At 42.6% G+C, this 18,069-nt stretch overlaps 1 protein-coding gene across 1 annotated transcript in view; it reads left to right on the forward strand.

The window, feature by feature from the left end:
* Positions 1-18,069, forward strand: part of LOC145409232 (neuronal acetylcholine receptor subunit alpha-7-like) — a 421,705-nt gene that overhangs the window by 384,543 nt on the left and 19,093 nt on the right. Inside the window, exons 6-8 of the mRNA XM_080279715.1 lie at positions 8,552-8,627; positions 10,281-10,475; positions 14,918-15,004. Of these exons, the coding sequence (XP_080135841.1) occupies positions 8,552-8,627; positions 10,281-10,475; positions 14,918-15,004 (358 nt within the window). The remainder of the gene's footprint in view (positions 1-8,551; positions 8,628-10,280; positions 10,476-14,917; positions 15,005-18,069) is intronic.

An 18,069-nucleotide genomic window follows, 5' to 3' on the forward strand; every position in this document is an offset into this window, starting at 1 on the left:
ATGGAAGTCTGAGTTTACAGAGTGAGAAGTTGTGTCTGGGGAAATTGGTGACGGTGCTTTTGATATTTTCTGTGTGTGTGTGTGTGTGTGTGTGTGTGTGTGAGAGAGAGAGAGAGAGAGAGAGAGAGAGAGAGAGGAAGGGGGGGAGGGAGGGAGGGGGCAAGGTGGAAGTTTAATGTCTGCAGGGAGCATAAGTTATATGAGAGAGAAAGAGAGAGAGAGGGGCCTGTGTGTGTGTGTGTGTGTGTGTGTGTGTGTGTGTGTGTGTGTGTGTGTCCTCGTATCTGTACACACACACACACACACACACACACACACACACACACACACACACACACACACACACACACACACACACACACACTTCTCTCTTGTCTCTTTTTTCTTTTCCTCCTGCTTCTAGCCTACCAACTGCCGTTTCTCCAAAGCTAACACCGGGATCACTTTCACATTCTATCTGACTACGTGTTCTTAATCCAGCTGGAGAGGGAAATGAAGGGCTGGAGGGAATTGGAGAATGGTAGGGAGCGTGGGCGGAGCAGGAGAAGGAGAGGGAGGGGAAAGCGTAGGGAAAGTGGAAGGAGGAGGGAAAATGGGAGGGGGAGGAGGAATGGGAGAAGGAGAGGGAGGGGAAGGGGTAAAGGTAAGGCTCAGAGAGAGGAATGAGTGGTTGGAGGGGGTCAGGGGAGCAGGGAGAGGGAAGGAGAGGGGAAGGGAAGAGGAAAAAAAGGTTTTAAGAGGGGATGGAAGAGGGGTGAAGAGGAGGAGGTGTAGGTGGCTGGGGTAGAGATATTTAGGAATACATTCAGTTTTTGCAAATTTCCAATCTTCCCGTAGATTACTGCATGCAACCGTCGAATTCACAATCAAGGTCCCTATTTCAATTCTAGGTACGAGCAAGCTAGAGTAGGATGGTGGCCAAAGTTCTATGGCCGGCCAGGGATCGAACCTGAGACCTCAGGGATCGTGAAAGGGATTGGCAATGGAGAGAGAGAAAGAGAGAGAGAGAGAGGCGTCGATGAACCTCAGACATCGCCTCATCGACACCTCCGGCCTAAATTTCACTTTTGAAGAGTCAGCCAAATGCCGTCTCCCTTTCCTCGATGTCCTAGTGATCTCCCGCGACTCCGGATTCACAATTGCAGTATACTGTACGTAAAATCACCCAATAAAGGACTATGTCTCATGGGCAGAAGTGAATGCCCTCAGTGATACGCTCCACCATCAGTGCCTACGTCCGCCGTGCCCTCACCCAGTGTTCCTCATGGAGCAGTGTTCATTCAGGGTTGGAAAGACCTACACAAGTTCTCATCAACAATAGATATCGGAATAGCGACGCGGAAGATGGAGTGAAAATGGCATTCAATAAGTGGTACTCAAACTACATCGCCCCGTCTCTCAGTAACGAAAAAGCCACTCCGTACTGCCGAAATAACATTTATGCAAAGTATAAAACTGAGGAGATAATAATGAAAAACATCATTCATAAAAACGACAAATGCACAGATCTTAACAAAAGTATCGCGCTTATCACTTACTACAAGACCTGGAAAACCTCGCATCTATTACTCAAGAACAGCCCTGTCGTAAATAGTACGCCCATGCAAGAACATCACGTCATCTACCAACATACTTGCACAAGCGGGGTCTATGGGCCTTATACCTACATAGGAATGACAAGGACTAAACTGTCAAGGCGTCTCACATGTCACCTACAGAACGGATCAGTAAAAAATCACTACAGAACTAATCATAATACCTCCCTCACCTCGAAAAAGGCACTGAAATAACCGTGAAAAGACCCACGTAGACTCATATTTCTGGAAGCACTTTATATTTACGAATTGAAACCAACAATCAACTCACAAGTGGAGGATTTGCAAGTCCTTTCCAACACAAAAGATCACAAACATCTGTGGGCCAACTCATGGCACCACTGAGAAGGGCCACAAACCTTCCATCGCGCGCTCTTGGCCGACCAATCACGTACACGTCGGCATCCCCTGTATAATGAAGTCTCGCTGCACCCGCCAACAGATTGGTCTGATGATGTTCTCAAGAAGGAACGAAACGTCACCAAGTACACTAACAGTTAGACAGCTACTCAGAAGTCAAAATGAAAATCGACGTCGCTTAACCCGATGGATCCAAGGCATCGAACAGAAATTGATTGATGCAGAAACAGCGGTTGCATTCAATCTTGTTTGGTTGCAAGAAATATTTCATATATATATATATATATATATATATATATATATATATATATATATATATATATATATATATATATATGTATACACACACACACACACACACATATAAAGTGTCTATTTGTTCACCAGTCTCATCTCTGTTCTTCCCTCCAACTGTTTCTTGTCAGTTTGTATATTTATCTGTCGCCTGTCTACCTAACAATGTCCTTTGTCTGTCTTCCAGCTTATCTGTTACTTGTGTATCCATCAGTCTTCCAGTCAGGTCTCTTTATCCCTCTCTTTGGCCTCTGTTTCACGCTCTCTTAATATCTCTCTCGTACAATATTTTTTTTTACCTAATTTTAAGAGTATTACACCACTTTTTCATTCCTTGTCTCATCTTTAACGCGTACCCCGTCTCTCTCTCTCTCTCTCTCTCTCTCTCTCTCTCTCTCTCTCTCTCTCTCGCTTATACTCCTGCTCCCTTCTTTCGTCCTCCACCTGTTCTTTTTATCCTCCTCCTCCTCCTCTCCTAATCACCCTCTCAGTCCCACCAAACAACCACCACGATAATTAAATGAACCCTCCTCTACCTCCTCTACAACCCCCAGATTAAATCAGAGTTGGGACATCTACCCTTCTTTAGATTCCATTTAAACCCTAATAACCCGCTGCCACAGAGACCGTATTGGCTTAACCCTCCTGCTGCTCCATTACATGACTCGTCTTTAGGGGATTTCGCCTTTATTTGTAGAGTCGCGGATGGAGTTTTGGGAATTTTTTCAATTCTCCTGCTTCTCATTTTCGGGTGGTAGGTAATGTTTCTGAGCAGACAGAAGCTTGGTGTGTTTCTCTGTCCATAGGTAATTCTCTTTGATGTGATGCATAAGGGAGGAAAATGAAAGATATTCTTTTGAAGCAGACGCAGTGGAAGATTAGGCCAACTTTTGCTCCTGACTGTTCTATTTGAGTGTGGGAGAATTAAACCTCTTTTTCCTTTTTTTTTTTTTTATGTTTTCTGCTTGCTAACCTGGTGCATTTTTTTTTTATTTTTTGTCGCGACTAGGGACAACCTTCATTCTTCTCTTGATCTCGATGACGTCCTTTTTTTTTTTTTTTTTTTCTTATTTTGTTCATGCTACTGCCAAACGATTTTATTCATCATCAGAAAGGATTCTTATCAAATACGGATATCCTGTGCAGAGCATGAACCTACTGTATAGTTGTTGTGAGAGATGAAGCTGAATTAAAGAAGGAAATTTAAGAATTAGGTCGGAGGATATTGTGCGCTTAGATGCCACGATTAGGCTTCTAGGAGTGTCCGAAGGTTTATCTATTATCTAAAACGCCGCTAGGGACTTAGGGCGGACCCTTGTGGATTAAATAATCTGGACTACGGTGGCTTGGCGTCGGCCCTTCAGGATCCACAGAGGAATAGAGGAGAGCTGTTGCATGTATGCCATATTAGTGATCCCCGCCTCTCCCATTCCATCTTCACCCCTAGTTAGGTAGGATTATACACTTCTAAGCTTAAAAGGTATATAATATTTCTCTCATAAACATTTGTCTTCACTCATGCAGCTGCCAAACACTTCGCAGTCGAATAAGAATGAATATTAAAATTATAGGATGTTAAAAACAAAACGAACTGTGACAACAGTTACGGTAACTGTTTTAGGGACTCTGTCGTCAGATTTAGTGAGAACCGTTTACAGGTATAGCTCCCTAACATTGTGTGTGTGGGGGGGCCGGGGGGGGGGCGCGCGCGCAATATGGATTACGTTTGTTCCTTCTCATTCACACATTACACTTCTTAAAATGATACGTTCCTCCCATGACTGCTTCCTCAGTATTGCTTCCAAGCTCATATTTAATGTTTCTATCCCTAAACAAAACACTGGTGAACTGAAATTGCCCAGAAACTACACAAATACAAACATACAAACAGATGCACGTAGTAGTGAATATGGAGCGACAAACAGATAAAATGTAAGTCATGAGCGACAGACAGACAGGCAGACAGACAGATAGACAGACGGATTGAAATGAAAAAAAAAAATTGTGAGAGCAGAAAAATGCATGAACCGGGAGAGAAAGAGAGGGAATTCTAATTTAATATGGCGTTTTTAATCATTCATACCCAAACCCATTTCTCTTCCGGACCTCCACCAGTAATGAAACCTGCAATGGATAGCCGAGGAGAGAGAGAGAGAGAGAGAGATCTGGAATAGAAAGAAGGAAAGAAATATAAAACACACACACAAATGCATACATACATACATACACACACTGTAATTTTTGTATAAGTCACTGTTCCCATTTCCATCCATTTGTCTCCTCCCCACTCGTCATTCCCTTTTTTCTTCCTTCCTCTTTTCGTTCCTTCTCACCCGTTCTCACATTCTTCCATTCTAATCTCACGGCAAACTTCCTTATTCTCTCTCTGTCTGTATTTATCATTGTTCGCACTTCCACTGTTGTTTCTCATCACCTTTCCTGTTTCTTCTTTTCTCACATATTTTTTTTCTCCTCCTTCCGCCTTTCATCCTCACCTTACTCTCCGCCTATTTCCATTCCAAACACTCACCAAACTTTCTCTCAGTCCTTTTCTTATATTCATCTGTTGTTCGTACTTTCATTAGTGCCCCCTCCCCCCTTCCTTTTGCTCCTCCTTCCCTCTCATAATTCTTTCTTCTTCCTCCGTCGCCGCCTCACATTCTCACCCTCTTTCCACATCCTTCCAATCTGAGCACACGCCAAACATTCTCTTTGAAGTATCTGTTATTCGTACTTCCCATCTTTCCTGTCATTTCTTATTGCTTTTCTTTACAGGTGGCTTTACAATGAGTGACAAGCCAAATGGTTTCCTGTAAGCCAAGAAACCATTTACAACTCTGGGTGGTAACCATATAACTAAACCATATGTGCTCCCTACGTGTCAGCAAGTGGGTTGGTGAAGGGTTAGTGCCCCTCCCCGTAAAACAAATAACTCAAAGTCAAATGGTCACCCCTTATGGGACTATGGCGTCTTGCAATAGATAGATAGATAGATAGTATTGCATCCCCTCTTCTTCCTTGATCCATTTTCTTTCGTCTCATAATTCCGTTTTCTCTTCCCTCCCCCTACTCTTATTCACGCCCTCTCTTCAGCTCTTTCCATCTCAAAAGACGGCACAATCTTAGCCAGTCCTGTTTCCCCTATTATTACACCGTGAGGACAACGTTGGTAGACTTGCTAATGGACTTGCAACGCAGGAGAGAGAGAGAGAGAGAGAGAGAGAGAGAGAGAGAGAGAGAGAGAGAGAGAGAGAGAGAGAGAGAGAGAGAGAATATTGATACGCTCAAAGTGGAAACGAAAGAAACTATCTTTTGTAGGCAAGTTTGATGTGTTTGTGTGTGTGTGTGTGTGTGTGTGTGTAAGAGAGAGAGAGAGAGAGAGAGAGGGGGGAGAGGGGGACCCCTGGGAATACCATTATAAGTTGTACAAGTCGTCCCCCGCCCTACCTGGATTTAATGTCGCTCTGGTAGTTTGCCCAAGTCAAGAGAGAGAGAGAGAGAGAGAGAGAGAGAGAGAGAGAGTATCTTACATAGTTAAATATTTACACAAGATACCAAAACTTAACTATCTTGACGAGGTGGCGTGGCCTAAATATTACTAGGGAAACTTACTACCCTCGCCCAGAAACATATTAAGAGAATGTACAGCCGAAGGCCCTCTCCCTACACTAATAACATCTGGCTATTAGTCGTACTGGAAATAGCAAGCAGCAGAGAAAGAAAAGGGGGGGAGGGAGCGACAGACAGTATGAGACAGGAAAAGGAATACTGTTAGCGAAGGAACAGGAAAAGGAAGAGAGAATGAAGACAACGGAAGAGAGTGGATGAAGGAAGAAGAACTAACAAAGTGAGGAAGAGTGTGAGGTAAGAAAGGGAAAACAAAGCGTGAAAGAAGAGGATAAGAGATAGGAAGAGGAAGATAGAGAATTAAGGAAGAAGAAATGGAGGGTAAGAGAAATGTTGGGGCGGAGAGAAACATTAGATTCAAGTCAGGGGTGAAGATTCAGAGTACAGTATGTGGCATGAAGTCTTTATTGTTCCCTCTCTCTCTCTCTCTCTCTCTCTCTCTCTCTGGGGGGCTCGGTAGTACGGTGGTAGCGCGCTGGACTCGTAATCGGGGGATTGCGAGTTCGAGCCTCGCCCGGGCTGCCGTGCCGGGAGTGGTAGCTCGCTCCTGTAACCCTAGCGGGGCTATATAGTCCAGTACAGGGCTTAGCTCGGGGGAACTCCATTTCTCCCTTTTTTTTTCTTTTTCTTTTTTTTCTCTCTCTCTCTCTCTCTGTAATTCTTACTCTCGTTGTTCTTATCTTTCCTTCATATATTCTCTCCACTTCTTACTCTGTTCTCAGTTCCTTCCTTTGTGTTCTTCCTTCCCATGTTCTTATTGCTTTCCTCCCTCCTTCTCTCTCTCCATGTCACGTGGTATCTTCCCTTCTCTTATCTCTCCCCTTGGGTCCTCTCTAACCTTCCCCCCCTCCTCCTTCTCCTCCTTCTTCTTCACCAGTTTCCTCTTCGATATTTCTTCCTCCATGGTCCTTTGTTCTCGTTTTTTTTTTCCTCTCCTCCTTCTTCGCTTTCGAGTAATTTCCTGTTTCTTTGTTCTTGTGCACTTTATTCTCTTGTGTCCCCCTCAGTTCTCTTTATTCAGGCATACTTTTGTGTTGTTTCCTGCTTCCTCGGATTTATTGTCTTGTGTGTGTGTTTATGAATTTCTGTGTGTTTCTTAGATTAACTTAATATTCCATATAGATTTCTTTTTTGTGGTCATTTTTCTTTTACACACCTACTTACGTTTGTTCCCTCTTTATTCCATGCCTTCAAATTTACTCACATGTTGCTTGCTGCTTCATTGCGTTATTGTTTTCTGTTATGTTTACGGGTTTCTCTGTATTTACGTGATTTACTATAGGTTTTTGAGTTTCATTTCCTATGGTCATTTTCCTTTTCACTCTTTTGTATACATTCTTGTGTGTCATCCATTTTTTTGTATATTTTTGCTAATATATTTATCAGATCGGTGAGTTATCCTACTCCACTTCATCCTTCATTAACCTCATGTGTATTTATTCTTTTTTTTTTCTTTGTTTCTCTTTCCCCTTCCATTGCGTTGTCACTTCCTCCACTTTATTTCCCATCATTGCCCATCCTCTCATATCCATCCATTCATGTTCAGTGTTCTTTACAATCCTTCCACTTTCTCACATATCCTTCTCATCTCTTCTCATTTCTCGCCTTCCATCCTCTTCTCACTTCTTCCATTCTCCACTTTCACACTCATTCCTGTCTCCTTCTAGTTTCTTTATCACATCTTCCCCATTTTATTTCTCTCTCCTCCTCCCCCTCCGCTTCCATCCCTTCAGAGATCCCTTCACATTTCTCTCTCTCTCTCTCTCTCTCTCTCTCTCTCTCTCTCTCTCTCTCTCTCTCTTCCATTTGCTTTTCATATATTTCATTTTCTGTTGCATCTCTCATTTCCCCAATTTATCCCTCCCTCACCCCTTCCACTGCCGTCTCATTTTCCCCATATTCTCTTGCATTCCCACCTTCTCCCCTCTCTCTTTCAATCCACGTCTCATTTCCTCCTCTTTCTCTCTCTTCCTCTCCCCTTCTGTCACCCGTTCTATCTCCGTCTCATTTCATGTACACTCTCTCCCATCCTCTCCCCTTGTCCTCTCTCTCTCTCTCTCTCTCTCTCTCTCTCTCTCTCTCCCTGTTTTATGTACTCACCTCTTCTCTCATCCCTACATTCCTCTCCTTCCCTGCCACATAGCCTACTGTATGTCGCGAAGCCTGGCACCTTGTAAGATGGTGTTCCCACTCAAAGACAAGCCAGCTTAGTCTCTGTCATTCTGTCATAGACACTCCAGCCCCATTCTTCCTTCATGGCTTCCTCCACTTTTCATTCTTCTTTCGTGTCGTTCTTAATTCTTCATTATCCCTTCAAGTCATCTTTCGTGCCATGCACGCTGTATTCTTCATTTATATTTCGTTCTTCTTTGTGCCATTCTTCATACAATTGAAAGGCTTTTCCCTGAGGCCCAGCGGTACTTTTTCGTGCCATGCACTTCACTCCTCACTGTTTTGACGCTATTGCTCGTACTGATTCCTGAATTCTTGCTAGGCTGTCTCATTCAGAACTGTTGTGCTAGTATCAGCTGGGATCATTTTTGAACTATCATGTTGGGTTTTGTGTGTACCAGTGAGCAGTTTATAGATCTTTTCATATTTATCTATGTAACCATGATTTTGTTCGTGTGAGGGAATTCCTCCTCACAGAGTTAACCGATGTGCTTCTCTTACAGATTGACCTTCAGCTGAATAGCGAGACGGGGGGTGACATCAGTGGATACATCACCAACGGCGAGTGGGATCTCATAGGTAAGGCGAGAGAGACGAGTGGAGAGGAGCAAAGGGAAGAACGAGAGAGAGGGGGGGTGATTGAGGAGGGAAGAGAAGTTAAAGAAAAGCGAGTGAGAACTTCATAAAGGACCAAAGAGAAGGGGAAAAAACAATACAGGAAATTCAAGGGGAAGTGGAGAAAGGTGGAGAGGAAAGGGAGCCGAGGGGAGAAGCGCGAGGGGGTGTTGGTTGATTAGCAGAGTGTTATAGCGAAAGGGAAAGAGATAAGGAAGGAAGAAAGGGGTAGGAAAGGGAAAGAGATCCCGAGAAAAAGTGGTAGAGAAAGGGAGAAAGGGAAGGAAGACGAAGAGGCGAGGAGATACGGGAAGGGAAAGAGAGGGAAGAAATGGGATAAGAAAGAGGACATCAGAGAAGTCGAAAGGGAGGAGAGAGGGAGGGGGGGGGGACTAGGAAGGATCGAGAAGAGAAATTGTAAGAGTGAGAGGGAGTAAACAGTTTAAGAAAGGATGAGGAGTGAGCAGGGAAGGGGACAGAAAAGGGGCGAAGAAAGAGAAAGAACGACTGAACATAGAAAGGGTGAAAGAGAGGAGGGAAAGTAGGAAGGGGATGAGACAAAAGAAAAAGATAAGAGAGAGGAGATAAAGGTGGAGAGATAAGAGAGAGAAAAAAAAAAACGAAAAGAGAGGAGAGGCCAGTGAGAGTGGAGGTATTAGAAATGAGAGAGAGAGAGAGAGAGAGAGAGAGAGAGGAGGTAGTAATGGATGGTGTTGGGAAAGGACAGGTACTGAGCTATACATCCAGTTTTGAAATTTACCAGAAAGGAGGGGGAGACACGCGAGGAAAGGTTGAATTTAGCAAAATTGTTATGAAGGACAAGAAATAACTGCATCTTTTTTTATTCATCTCCGCGTTCTTTCCGCTACAACAACTACTACTATTATTTTTTCCCCAGTATTGTCTGACGTTCTTGTATGTTTTCTGGATCCTACCTCCCCCCGTCCCAGGGTGGGGAAAAAAGGTTAGGCTAATAATGATGATGGTTCGTTCACTTCTGCATTTTCACATTTTGGTTACGTATTTCTTCCTCTTTATGTGTCTGTTTTCTTTAGTGTTATCATTCGTTTCTCTTCCGTTTACTTGTCTCGTTTCCTCTTCTTGTTCTTTTTAAAACTCTCCCTCCTCCTTTTCTTCTCCCTTCCCTCCCTCTGCCTCCTTTTCTAGAGCCGCCTCTATCTCCTCCTCCTCCTCCTCCTCCTCCTCCTCCTTTTCCTCCTCCTCCTCCTCCCTTCTCATAGGTTTAGTAACAATAACATTAATGTGAGAGGTTAAGCCAGGTCATGGTGCCTCACCTGCCTTACCTCCCTGTCTCAGACATCTGCCTTAGACATCTTCCTCACACTTCTACTTCACGTACCTGCTTTACTCCCCTTCTTCACACACCAGCCTCACACACCTGCCTGACACAATTGCCTCAAACCTTGCATCACACACCTGACGTACACACCTGCCTCACATACCTGCTTTACAGACTTGCCCCACACACATGCTTTAATTTCAGCTGAGGAGTCAAGACAGGCAGATGGCAATTTTAGGCCAAGTTTGAGTGTGAGTAAAAAGGGTACAATACTATTACTGGTATCGTTATTGCTCTGATTTGAACGCTGTTTCCAGCGGTGCCCGGTAAGAGGAACACCCTCACCTACACCTGCTGTCCTGAGATCTACGTGGACGTCACCTTCCAGATCCACATTAGGCGGCGAACTCTCTACTATTTTAGCAACCTCATCATGCCCTGCGTTCTTATATCTTCCATGGCGCTCCTGGGATTCACTCTGCCCCCGGACTCAGGGGAGAAGCTCACTTTAGGTAAGCGACGTTAACCACAACGCCAGCAACAAAGGTAATTTTTTTTTTATTCAGTCTAGTTAGCCATTGTTTCGTTTTCTGTGAGAAACAGATTTAATCAGTTTATTTTTTGATTTTCATGTTAATGATTAATTAAGATAAATTATAATCGGACAGGAGGTGTGTAAGCAATTTAATATTCACCTTTTTAAATTGTGTTCACCATACACCAAAGTTTATAGTTCCTTGATTGCAGACTTTTGTGCAGATGTGCTCTCGTCAGTGTGTCACATCATGTGTTGCTGTGATATTCACTTTACTATATACCTTTTTTGCTAAATAATGTCTAATGTTTATGGTTAAAAATTGACTTAAATGCAGTATTTGATCAGTTCATCAATTCATATTCAGTGAATCAACGTCATGCGAAAAACATGCATAGCTAATCAAAATCAGGTGTAAGGTTTAATGAGATACTGATTCACGGCAAATATTATATACATAATTATCATGAATGCTTAAGTTACAACCAATTAATAATCGTAATTCCACTTTACTTACTCCCAAGTATTGCTCTATAACACCCTACTTTCACGACCCTCGCACCAGAGGTTCATTGTCACACCCCACTTCCCTCAACATAACCATAACCCCCTCCCCTTCTCAATCATCCCTACCCAAACCCTACGTCCACCTCCATCGCTCCCTCCTACGATTTTTTTCCAGATAACCTGACCCATCCTACCACATTATTTTTAAATGATAGCTCGTCTTAGGTAAAAGAGAGAATCCGTTGTTTTAGCAAGCCTAAACTAGCACATCACTTTAGGTATTTCACAGCCCCTTTTTCCCTTGTTAATGGAGTTGTAAGTGGTAGATCGATAGAGTCACTTAGTCATCAGCATCAACACCTTCAGTACAATGACCTCTTTTATGCTTTATTTTGCTATATGTAGATAATTTTATTCATGTTAGGAGAATATTCAAACTGGAAGTTAGATGTAGCCTTCCATATCCCCTTCGTTACTGAACGGTTCTCCTGAGCTGAATAAAATCGTCTAGAGCAGTTATTCCCAACCTCTGGTACATAATAACATCAGTGGTACATCTGAAATTTGCCATTGGTACATAACGAACCGAAACAGTTACCCATTTCTCAGTGACGGATATACAGAAAGTGAGTGAATAAGTATAAAAAGTATAACGTGATCAATAATATGGTTGCTTAAATTGCACTTCCCGAGTGATGTTAAGTGTCAGACCATGAACAGATTAGGCATACAGTGCCTTAACATAGAAATCCCAAATCGAGTACTCCTTTGGTATAATTTATATACATGGTTTTCTCCCACTTGCAGAAGTAAGACTGTTACACGTCTGAACTTACGTAATCATGTTGATATTTGTTGCAAGTCAATTTATGGGCATAAATATCCCACATTCACAATCACTTCTGTACTGTAGTGCATTTGTTCTGACCTGACAAGGATCCCATACACCTTCAGTTCAATTTTTCATTAGTGTTCTCAGACTGGAGGGTCGATCTGAATAGTATAGTATAAAGACTTATTTCATCCTCATAGATAACTCCTGGCATTTCATGCAACCACGAGTGGCTTAGTTCCATCAGGTGAAAACTACTCGTAACTCGCTGTAATAACTGCGAGCGTCGTCACGGTGATACACAGAAGTTAAAAAAAAAAAAACGATGCACATGAATGAAGATAGTTGGGAATCCTCGATCTAGAGACAACAAAAATAAATGTAAAAAGACATCAGCGTATTCAAGGAGTTAAGCCTTGATATAATCCTTCACTCCTTGAGGCTGTAAATGAAGTAGTACATTAGAAAATTTTAAAATATTAATTTTAACCACACACTTGCTGTAGTGCTGCCTATTTCTTCTTTCACCTTTATCATTCTTTTTCTGTGTCTGCCTTCTTCTTTTCCTATTTCTACCAATTTCTTGTCACTTTTTATTACTCTTCTTTCCTCTTCAGGCAGCTCTACATTGAGTGACAAGCCTAATGGTTTCATGTAAACCAGGAAGCTATTAATAACGTTGGATGGTAACCATATAACCAGTTCACACGTGTTCCCTTCTTGTCAACAAATGGGTTGGCGGAGGGTTAGTGTCCCTCCCCATAAAACCACAAACTCAAAGACAAGCGGCCACCTCTTAGGGGACTATGGCTTCTGGCTGTAGATAGATTTATTCTAAGCCTTGGGGGTCTCGTCACTTATTCACTTTAGATTTCCTCAGTTAGTTCCTAACTTTAACTTGGAATGTTCTCCTCTCACTATAAATTTTGCTATATATATAACATTCTCCTGCTCAAAGTACGCACTCGTACTTTCTATGTTCATTAATCCTTCATTTTGAGGACGGCACAGAAATGGCTTTAAAATTCTTGAAACAAAAATCTTCATGCATTTTTTTTTTTTCATGTACGAGCTGTAGTACATACCATTGGTCAAGGGCAGGAACTGACGAAAGCATTCTTTATATATCTCTTAGAAGTACAATACTATTCACCTTGTTTTACCACAATGTAATAACTGTGTTATCTACCACAGTGTTAATCCATTGCGTCCAATTGGTCAGTGAGATACTCTTCATGGATACCATTGATGACGCTTATTATATTTTTTACATCTTAAAATTTTGCTACACTAAAACAAGGTTCCTATAAACCAGCAAGATAAAAGAAACAATTGACTTTTCTCCAGAATACTAGGAGAGTGGAGTACACAGTTGCCGAGGAAAAAAAAATGAGTATATACGAATTGTAGATTTACTACATCACAAGAGGAGCCATTAACCCACCAAGATTGTCAAAATCACCAACATGACTTTCTGATAAAAGAGCACTGCAAAAGATACAGTACACTCGATCAAAAAAGTAATAGTGCGTAAAACAGACACCATGAACGATGGATAATGCAAAACCGCCGTTGTTCCTACCGCACACTAATAGCCCTGCTATCATAATTCATATCGTTTTCCCGTGACATTTGTTATCTTTTCCAAAGTAAATGATTTGGTGTAAGAGAGGGATGCCTGATTGTGGTGTTACCAATATAACTGGGCGGCTCCGCTGTCCTGTTATACCAACGACCTTCACCCTGTCCTTGGAAATGTGGCTGGTGAACAGCAGGAGAAAGGCACCGGTTCATGTCCAGATGAGCCTGAGGCCACAACACAACAACTTGAACAACAACAACAACAACATGTATTTTTACTATATGCACATTCACATGGGAATAAATTAATAATCATAGAACCTCACGAACTGTATTGATCATCTCAGATAATATCATACCCTCATGCGCAATACTTTTTTGATCATGTGTGCAGTTCCTTTATCATCATAATACTAGACCTGGTCAAACGCAGTGCTTGATTGAAACATAATTTTACTCTAGTTGTTATTCCTCTCTCATCTTCTTCGACGAGGTCATCATCACTGCAGTTTGGTTTCTGTTTGATTTTTTTTTTATTTATATGACATATATGAATTAATTTTTTTTAAAAGCAAGGGTCAGCCATGCTACCTACAATGTGATCAGATACAAACGCGGAATTCGGAAAAGTATTTTTTTTTTTAAATCTCTTTGCCTTTACGTAACTACTTCCATTTTCCACTCCTTCTGCCAAGGGACGTCGTTTTATGTTATTCTTGTTTCTTCAGACAAGTTTATTCAGCTTAAGGGAGGCTTTTTCTTATATTTATGGGTTAATTAGATATAGCCCTCATTAACCTTCTTAGCACTAGATATCTTTCCTAAGCTGATCAAAAACGTCTAGAAGGGGCAAATATAGAATGTAAACGACATCCTCAAAGGAAATAAAACAAATTACAACACGACTCGCTACTAGTGTTTTAGACAAAACATTTGTTTAGGATGTTGCTGCTTATATTTGGTTTCCTCTTCTCACGGGATGACCTGAAACTTACCAGAAATGGTGCTATGACGTCACAGATAGCAGTTTTGAAATTTAATTATCATTTTCCCCAGATATTTTGATAAACGAGTGATCCCTTTTTTTGTTAGATAAATAAAATGTATCAGTAAAGTTTTAAATTGCTCTGATTAGAGCTGCAGTTCGAGCATAGTTTTTTTTTTTTTTTTACTGAGATTTTAAACTGTACTAACTAGAATCCCAGTTCAGATATTGTATTTTTATCTTGAGCTCCTTCCCGTGCCCCAAGATGTCTCCCATCTTCTGAAATATATCATATGTATTTTTCCCCTCCCTCCCCTAGGGCAGCAGTCTCTGATGTTTACTGCTTCCCTCCTCCATGCCCTCACGATGAAACATATTTTGCGTCCTTAAGCTGCCCTGCCTTGTATTTCCCCAGGATGGTCCATTTTCGGTACTGTTGATGGTGGCCGGCCGCCCCCATCCTCGGGGTGGCTCCTCGCCCTAGCATTGACACCACCAACTCTTTCCTTTTCAGGCGTCACCATTCTGCTCTCGCTAACAGTTTTCCTAAACATTGTGACTGAAAATATACCGGAGACATCCGATGCCGTTCCACTTATATGTATGTAAACATCCATTTAGCAAGTAGATTGTTTCACTTATCTCGACGTAAATGATATACGAGTCAGACAACTAACTACATCACCACCACTCTGCACACTTACCTTATTCTCATTTGATAACTGAGTTCTTTGTTTATGTTTAATAACCCGTTCAGTCGTCCAGCCTTTAATCAGACTCAAGTGTAGTACGTCGAGAGTCAGGAGTCATAGTCCTCCCATTTAATCAGACTCAAGTGTATTACGTCGAGAGTCAGTCCTCCCCCAGAGTCAGCCAACCAGCCGGCCACCCAGACGACTTAACGGCTCACACACGTCCCCTCCCCCTTAGAACCCCACCCCCTGGTCTACCATATTACTGCGCCACCAGGATCTGGGTTTCCTGTAATTCAGCAGCCCACATGTACACACACAAACAACATCACTCTTCTCCACGCTACCATTAACATCTCCTCTAATTTTTGGTATGTTGATGAATGGGATAGGAGAATTTTTTTATAAGGTGTATATATATATATATATATATATATATATATATATATATATATATATATATACACACACACACCAACTTTTCCGCTAAAAGTTGTGACCATATATATTTTCCCTACTACTTAGCTTTTTTACTTTTTGAAAGTATATCAGATTCACGCCCCTCCCCCAGTTCCACTCCACCCACCACATCCACCACCACCCATTTGAAAAATACGTTACGAGAGTATTTTTATTTCACCCAACATGAATGTCTTTTTTATCAGTGTGAGAAACTAACGCCTTGGCTCCAGGACTTCTCTGTAGGAGTGCGTGATACTTGGAGAATATTATTATAAACCACTTGTTTTTGTCCTGTTCATAGTCTTTCCCTCGTTACTTGCCTTGTTATTACATCCCCCTCCCCCCCAGACTCTGCCACCACCTCACGTTTCCTAAAAGTCCTTCATCTTCCTCCACCTCCTCCCCTCATTCCTCTCCTACTCAACCTCCACCACAAAGATTCAGAGCCTCCTTATTTAAGATTTCCATGTGTGTGTGTGTGTGTGTGTGTGTGTGTGTGTGTGTGTGTGTGTGTGTGTGTGTGTGTGTGTGTGTGTGTGTAATCAGGAGGAAAGTACATGAGTTCTTTCACACCTGTTGAACCCTAGCTGAAAAACCCACCATGTCTTTTCTCGCATACTAATAGAGGGCTCATGTAATTCTGCACCAACTCTGCAATTCGATCTCTTATAATCACATATTTATATATATATATATATATATATATATATATATATATATATATATATATATATATATATATATATATATATATATATATATATATATATATATATATATATATATATATATATATATATATATATTGTGGCTATTTATTTAACCCTTTTCAATTTTTAAGAAGATAAGACACCTCCCCCTCATATCCCCCCAAAATGTGTCGAGGCTCATATATGGTATATCTTTTTTTCCTTTTTTCTTTCAGAAATCACAATCCTGCTTTCTCTGACGGTTTTCATGACTGTTGTAGCGGAAAAATTGCCTCAAGTATCTGACGCTATACCATTGTTAGGTAGAGTATTCCACCTTCCACCAGAGTCGTCCATTCTTATTCTGGCTCTCCATCTGTGAGGGGGTGAGCGACGCGGGACCTCTGGATCAACAGTAGACTATGTTACAGTCAGCTTCCCCTCCCCCCCCCCATCTTTACACCTCCACCCCTGTACCCACTCCACCTTCCCATTGCCCAGTTTCCGTCCTAAAATTGCAACCTTCCACTTTACACCTCCACCCCTCTACCCAAATCATCAGCTCCCCATTGCCCTATTTATTCCAAAATCAGCACCCTCCCCTTTACACCTCCACCATATCCGCCTTCCCTTTCCGTCACATTCATCCACACACCCACATGCCACATTCACGGATCCAGTTGCCCCACGTCCCTCCTGCACCTTCCTTTACCCTACATCCATTCCAGTATCCACGCCTTCTCATTATTCGATCTCCACCTTCCTGATACCCTGCCTAATATCCAAATACCCACAGCTTCAGTTTTATGCTCCACTTCTTCCACCGTTCCCGTACCCCACCTACTTCCTAACATCCACACAGTCCCACATTCAAATATCCCATACCCTACCTCCAAACTAATATCTGCACCTTCATGACTTCACCATTCTGTTATCACACTTCGCCTCCCCCATTCCACCTTAACCCTTACTACACCTCCTCTGCCTCCACACAGCTACCAAATGCCACATCAGTGTCCTTCCCTATCTTTCCCCACCTTCCTTACTACTACAGCACCACCTCCACTGCCGCACCTCAGCCCCATCCACCTCAGTACCACACCTGTTTTCCACACCCTTTCTTTCACCTTCTCTAATTTCATATTCTCCTTCCACTTCCCTTCTCCATTTTCAGCTATACCTTTCCAGCCCACTTCCACCGTTACCTCCACCTTCCTTCTCCACTTTCAATCTCTATACCTACCTTCCATCCTCACTTCTACCATCCCTTTCTGTCTCCGCATTCCCTTTCATCCGAATTCGCCTTCCCACTGTTACCTTTAGCTTCACTGCTAGACTCCAGCTCCACTTCCATCTTCACCCTAACCTCCACCTTCGCCTCCACGTCCAAATCCACTCCACCCTCGCGTCATCCTTGTCTTCACTCTCATCTCCCTCACCTCGGCCCTCACCTCAACCTCATTTCCACTCTCACCTCTACCCTCATCTCCATCCTTATCCCCGCCTTCACCTCCTCTTCCATCTTCACCTCCATTTCATCCCCAACCTCGACCGTCACCATTATCCTCATCCTCCACCCTCACCCTCCTCCCTAGCCTCCATTCTCACTCTCATTCCCAACCTCCACCCTTACCCTCATATCCATCTTCCACCCTCACCCTCATCTCTAACCTCCACTCTCACCCTCATCCCCAACCTCCATCCTCCATCCTCACCCTCATCCCCATCCTCCACCCTCACCCTCATCTCCAACCTCCACTCTCACCCTCATCCCCAACCTCCACCCTCACCCTCATCCCCATCCTCCACCCTCACCCTCATGC

This window comes from Coenobita brevimanus, chromosome 80 (assembly GCF_032717465.1).
Source record: "Coenobita brevimanus isolate Jiangsu-jjx chromosome 80, ASM3271746v2, whole genome shotgun sequence".
Taxonomy (NCBI): Eukaryota; Metazoa; Arthropoda; class Malacostraca; order Decapoda; family Coenobitidae; genus Coenobita; species Coenobita brevimanus.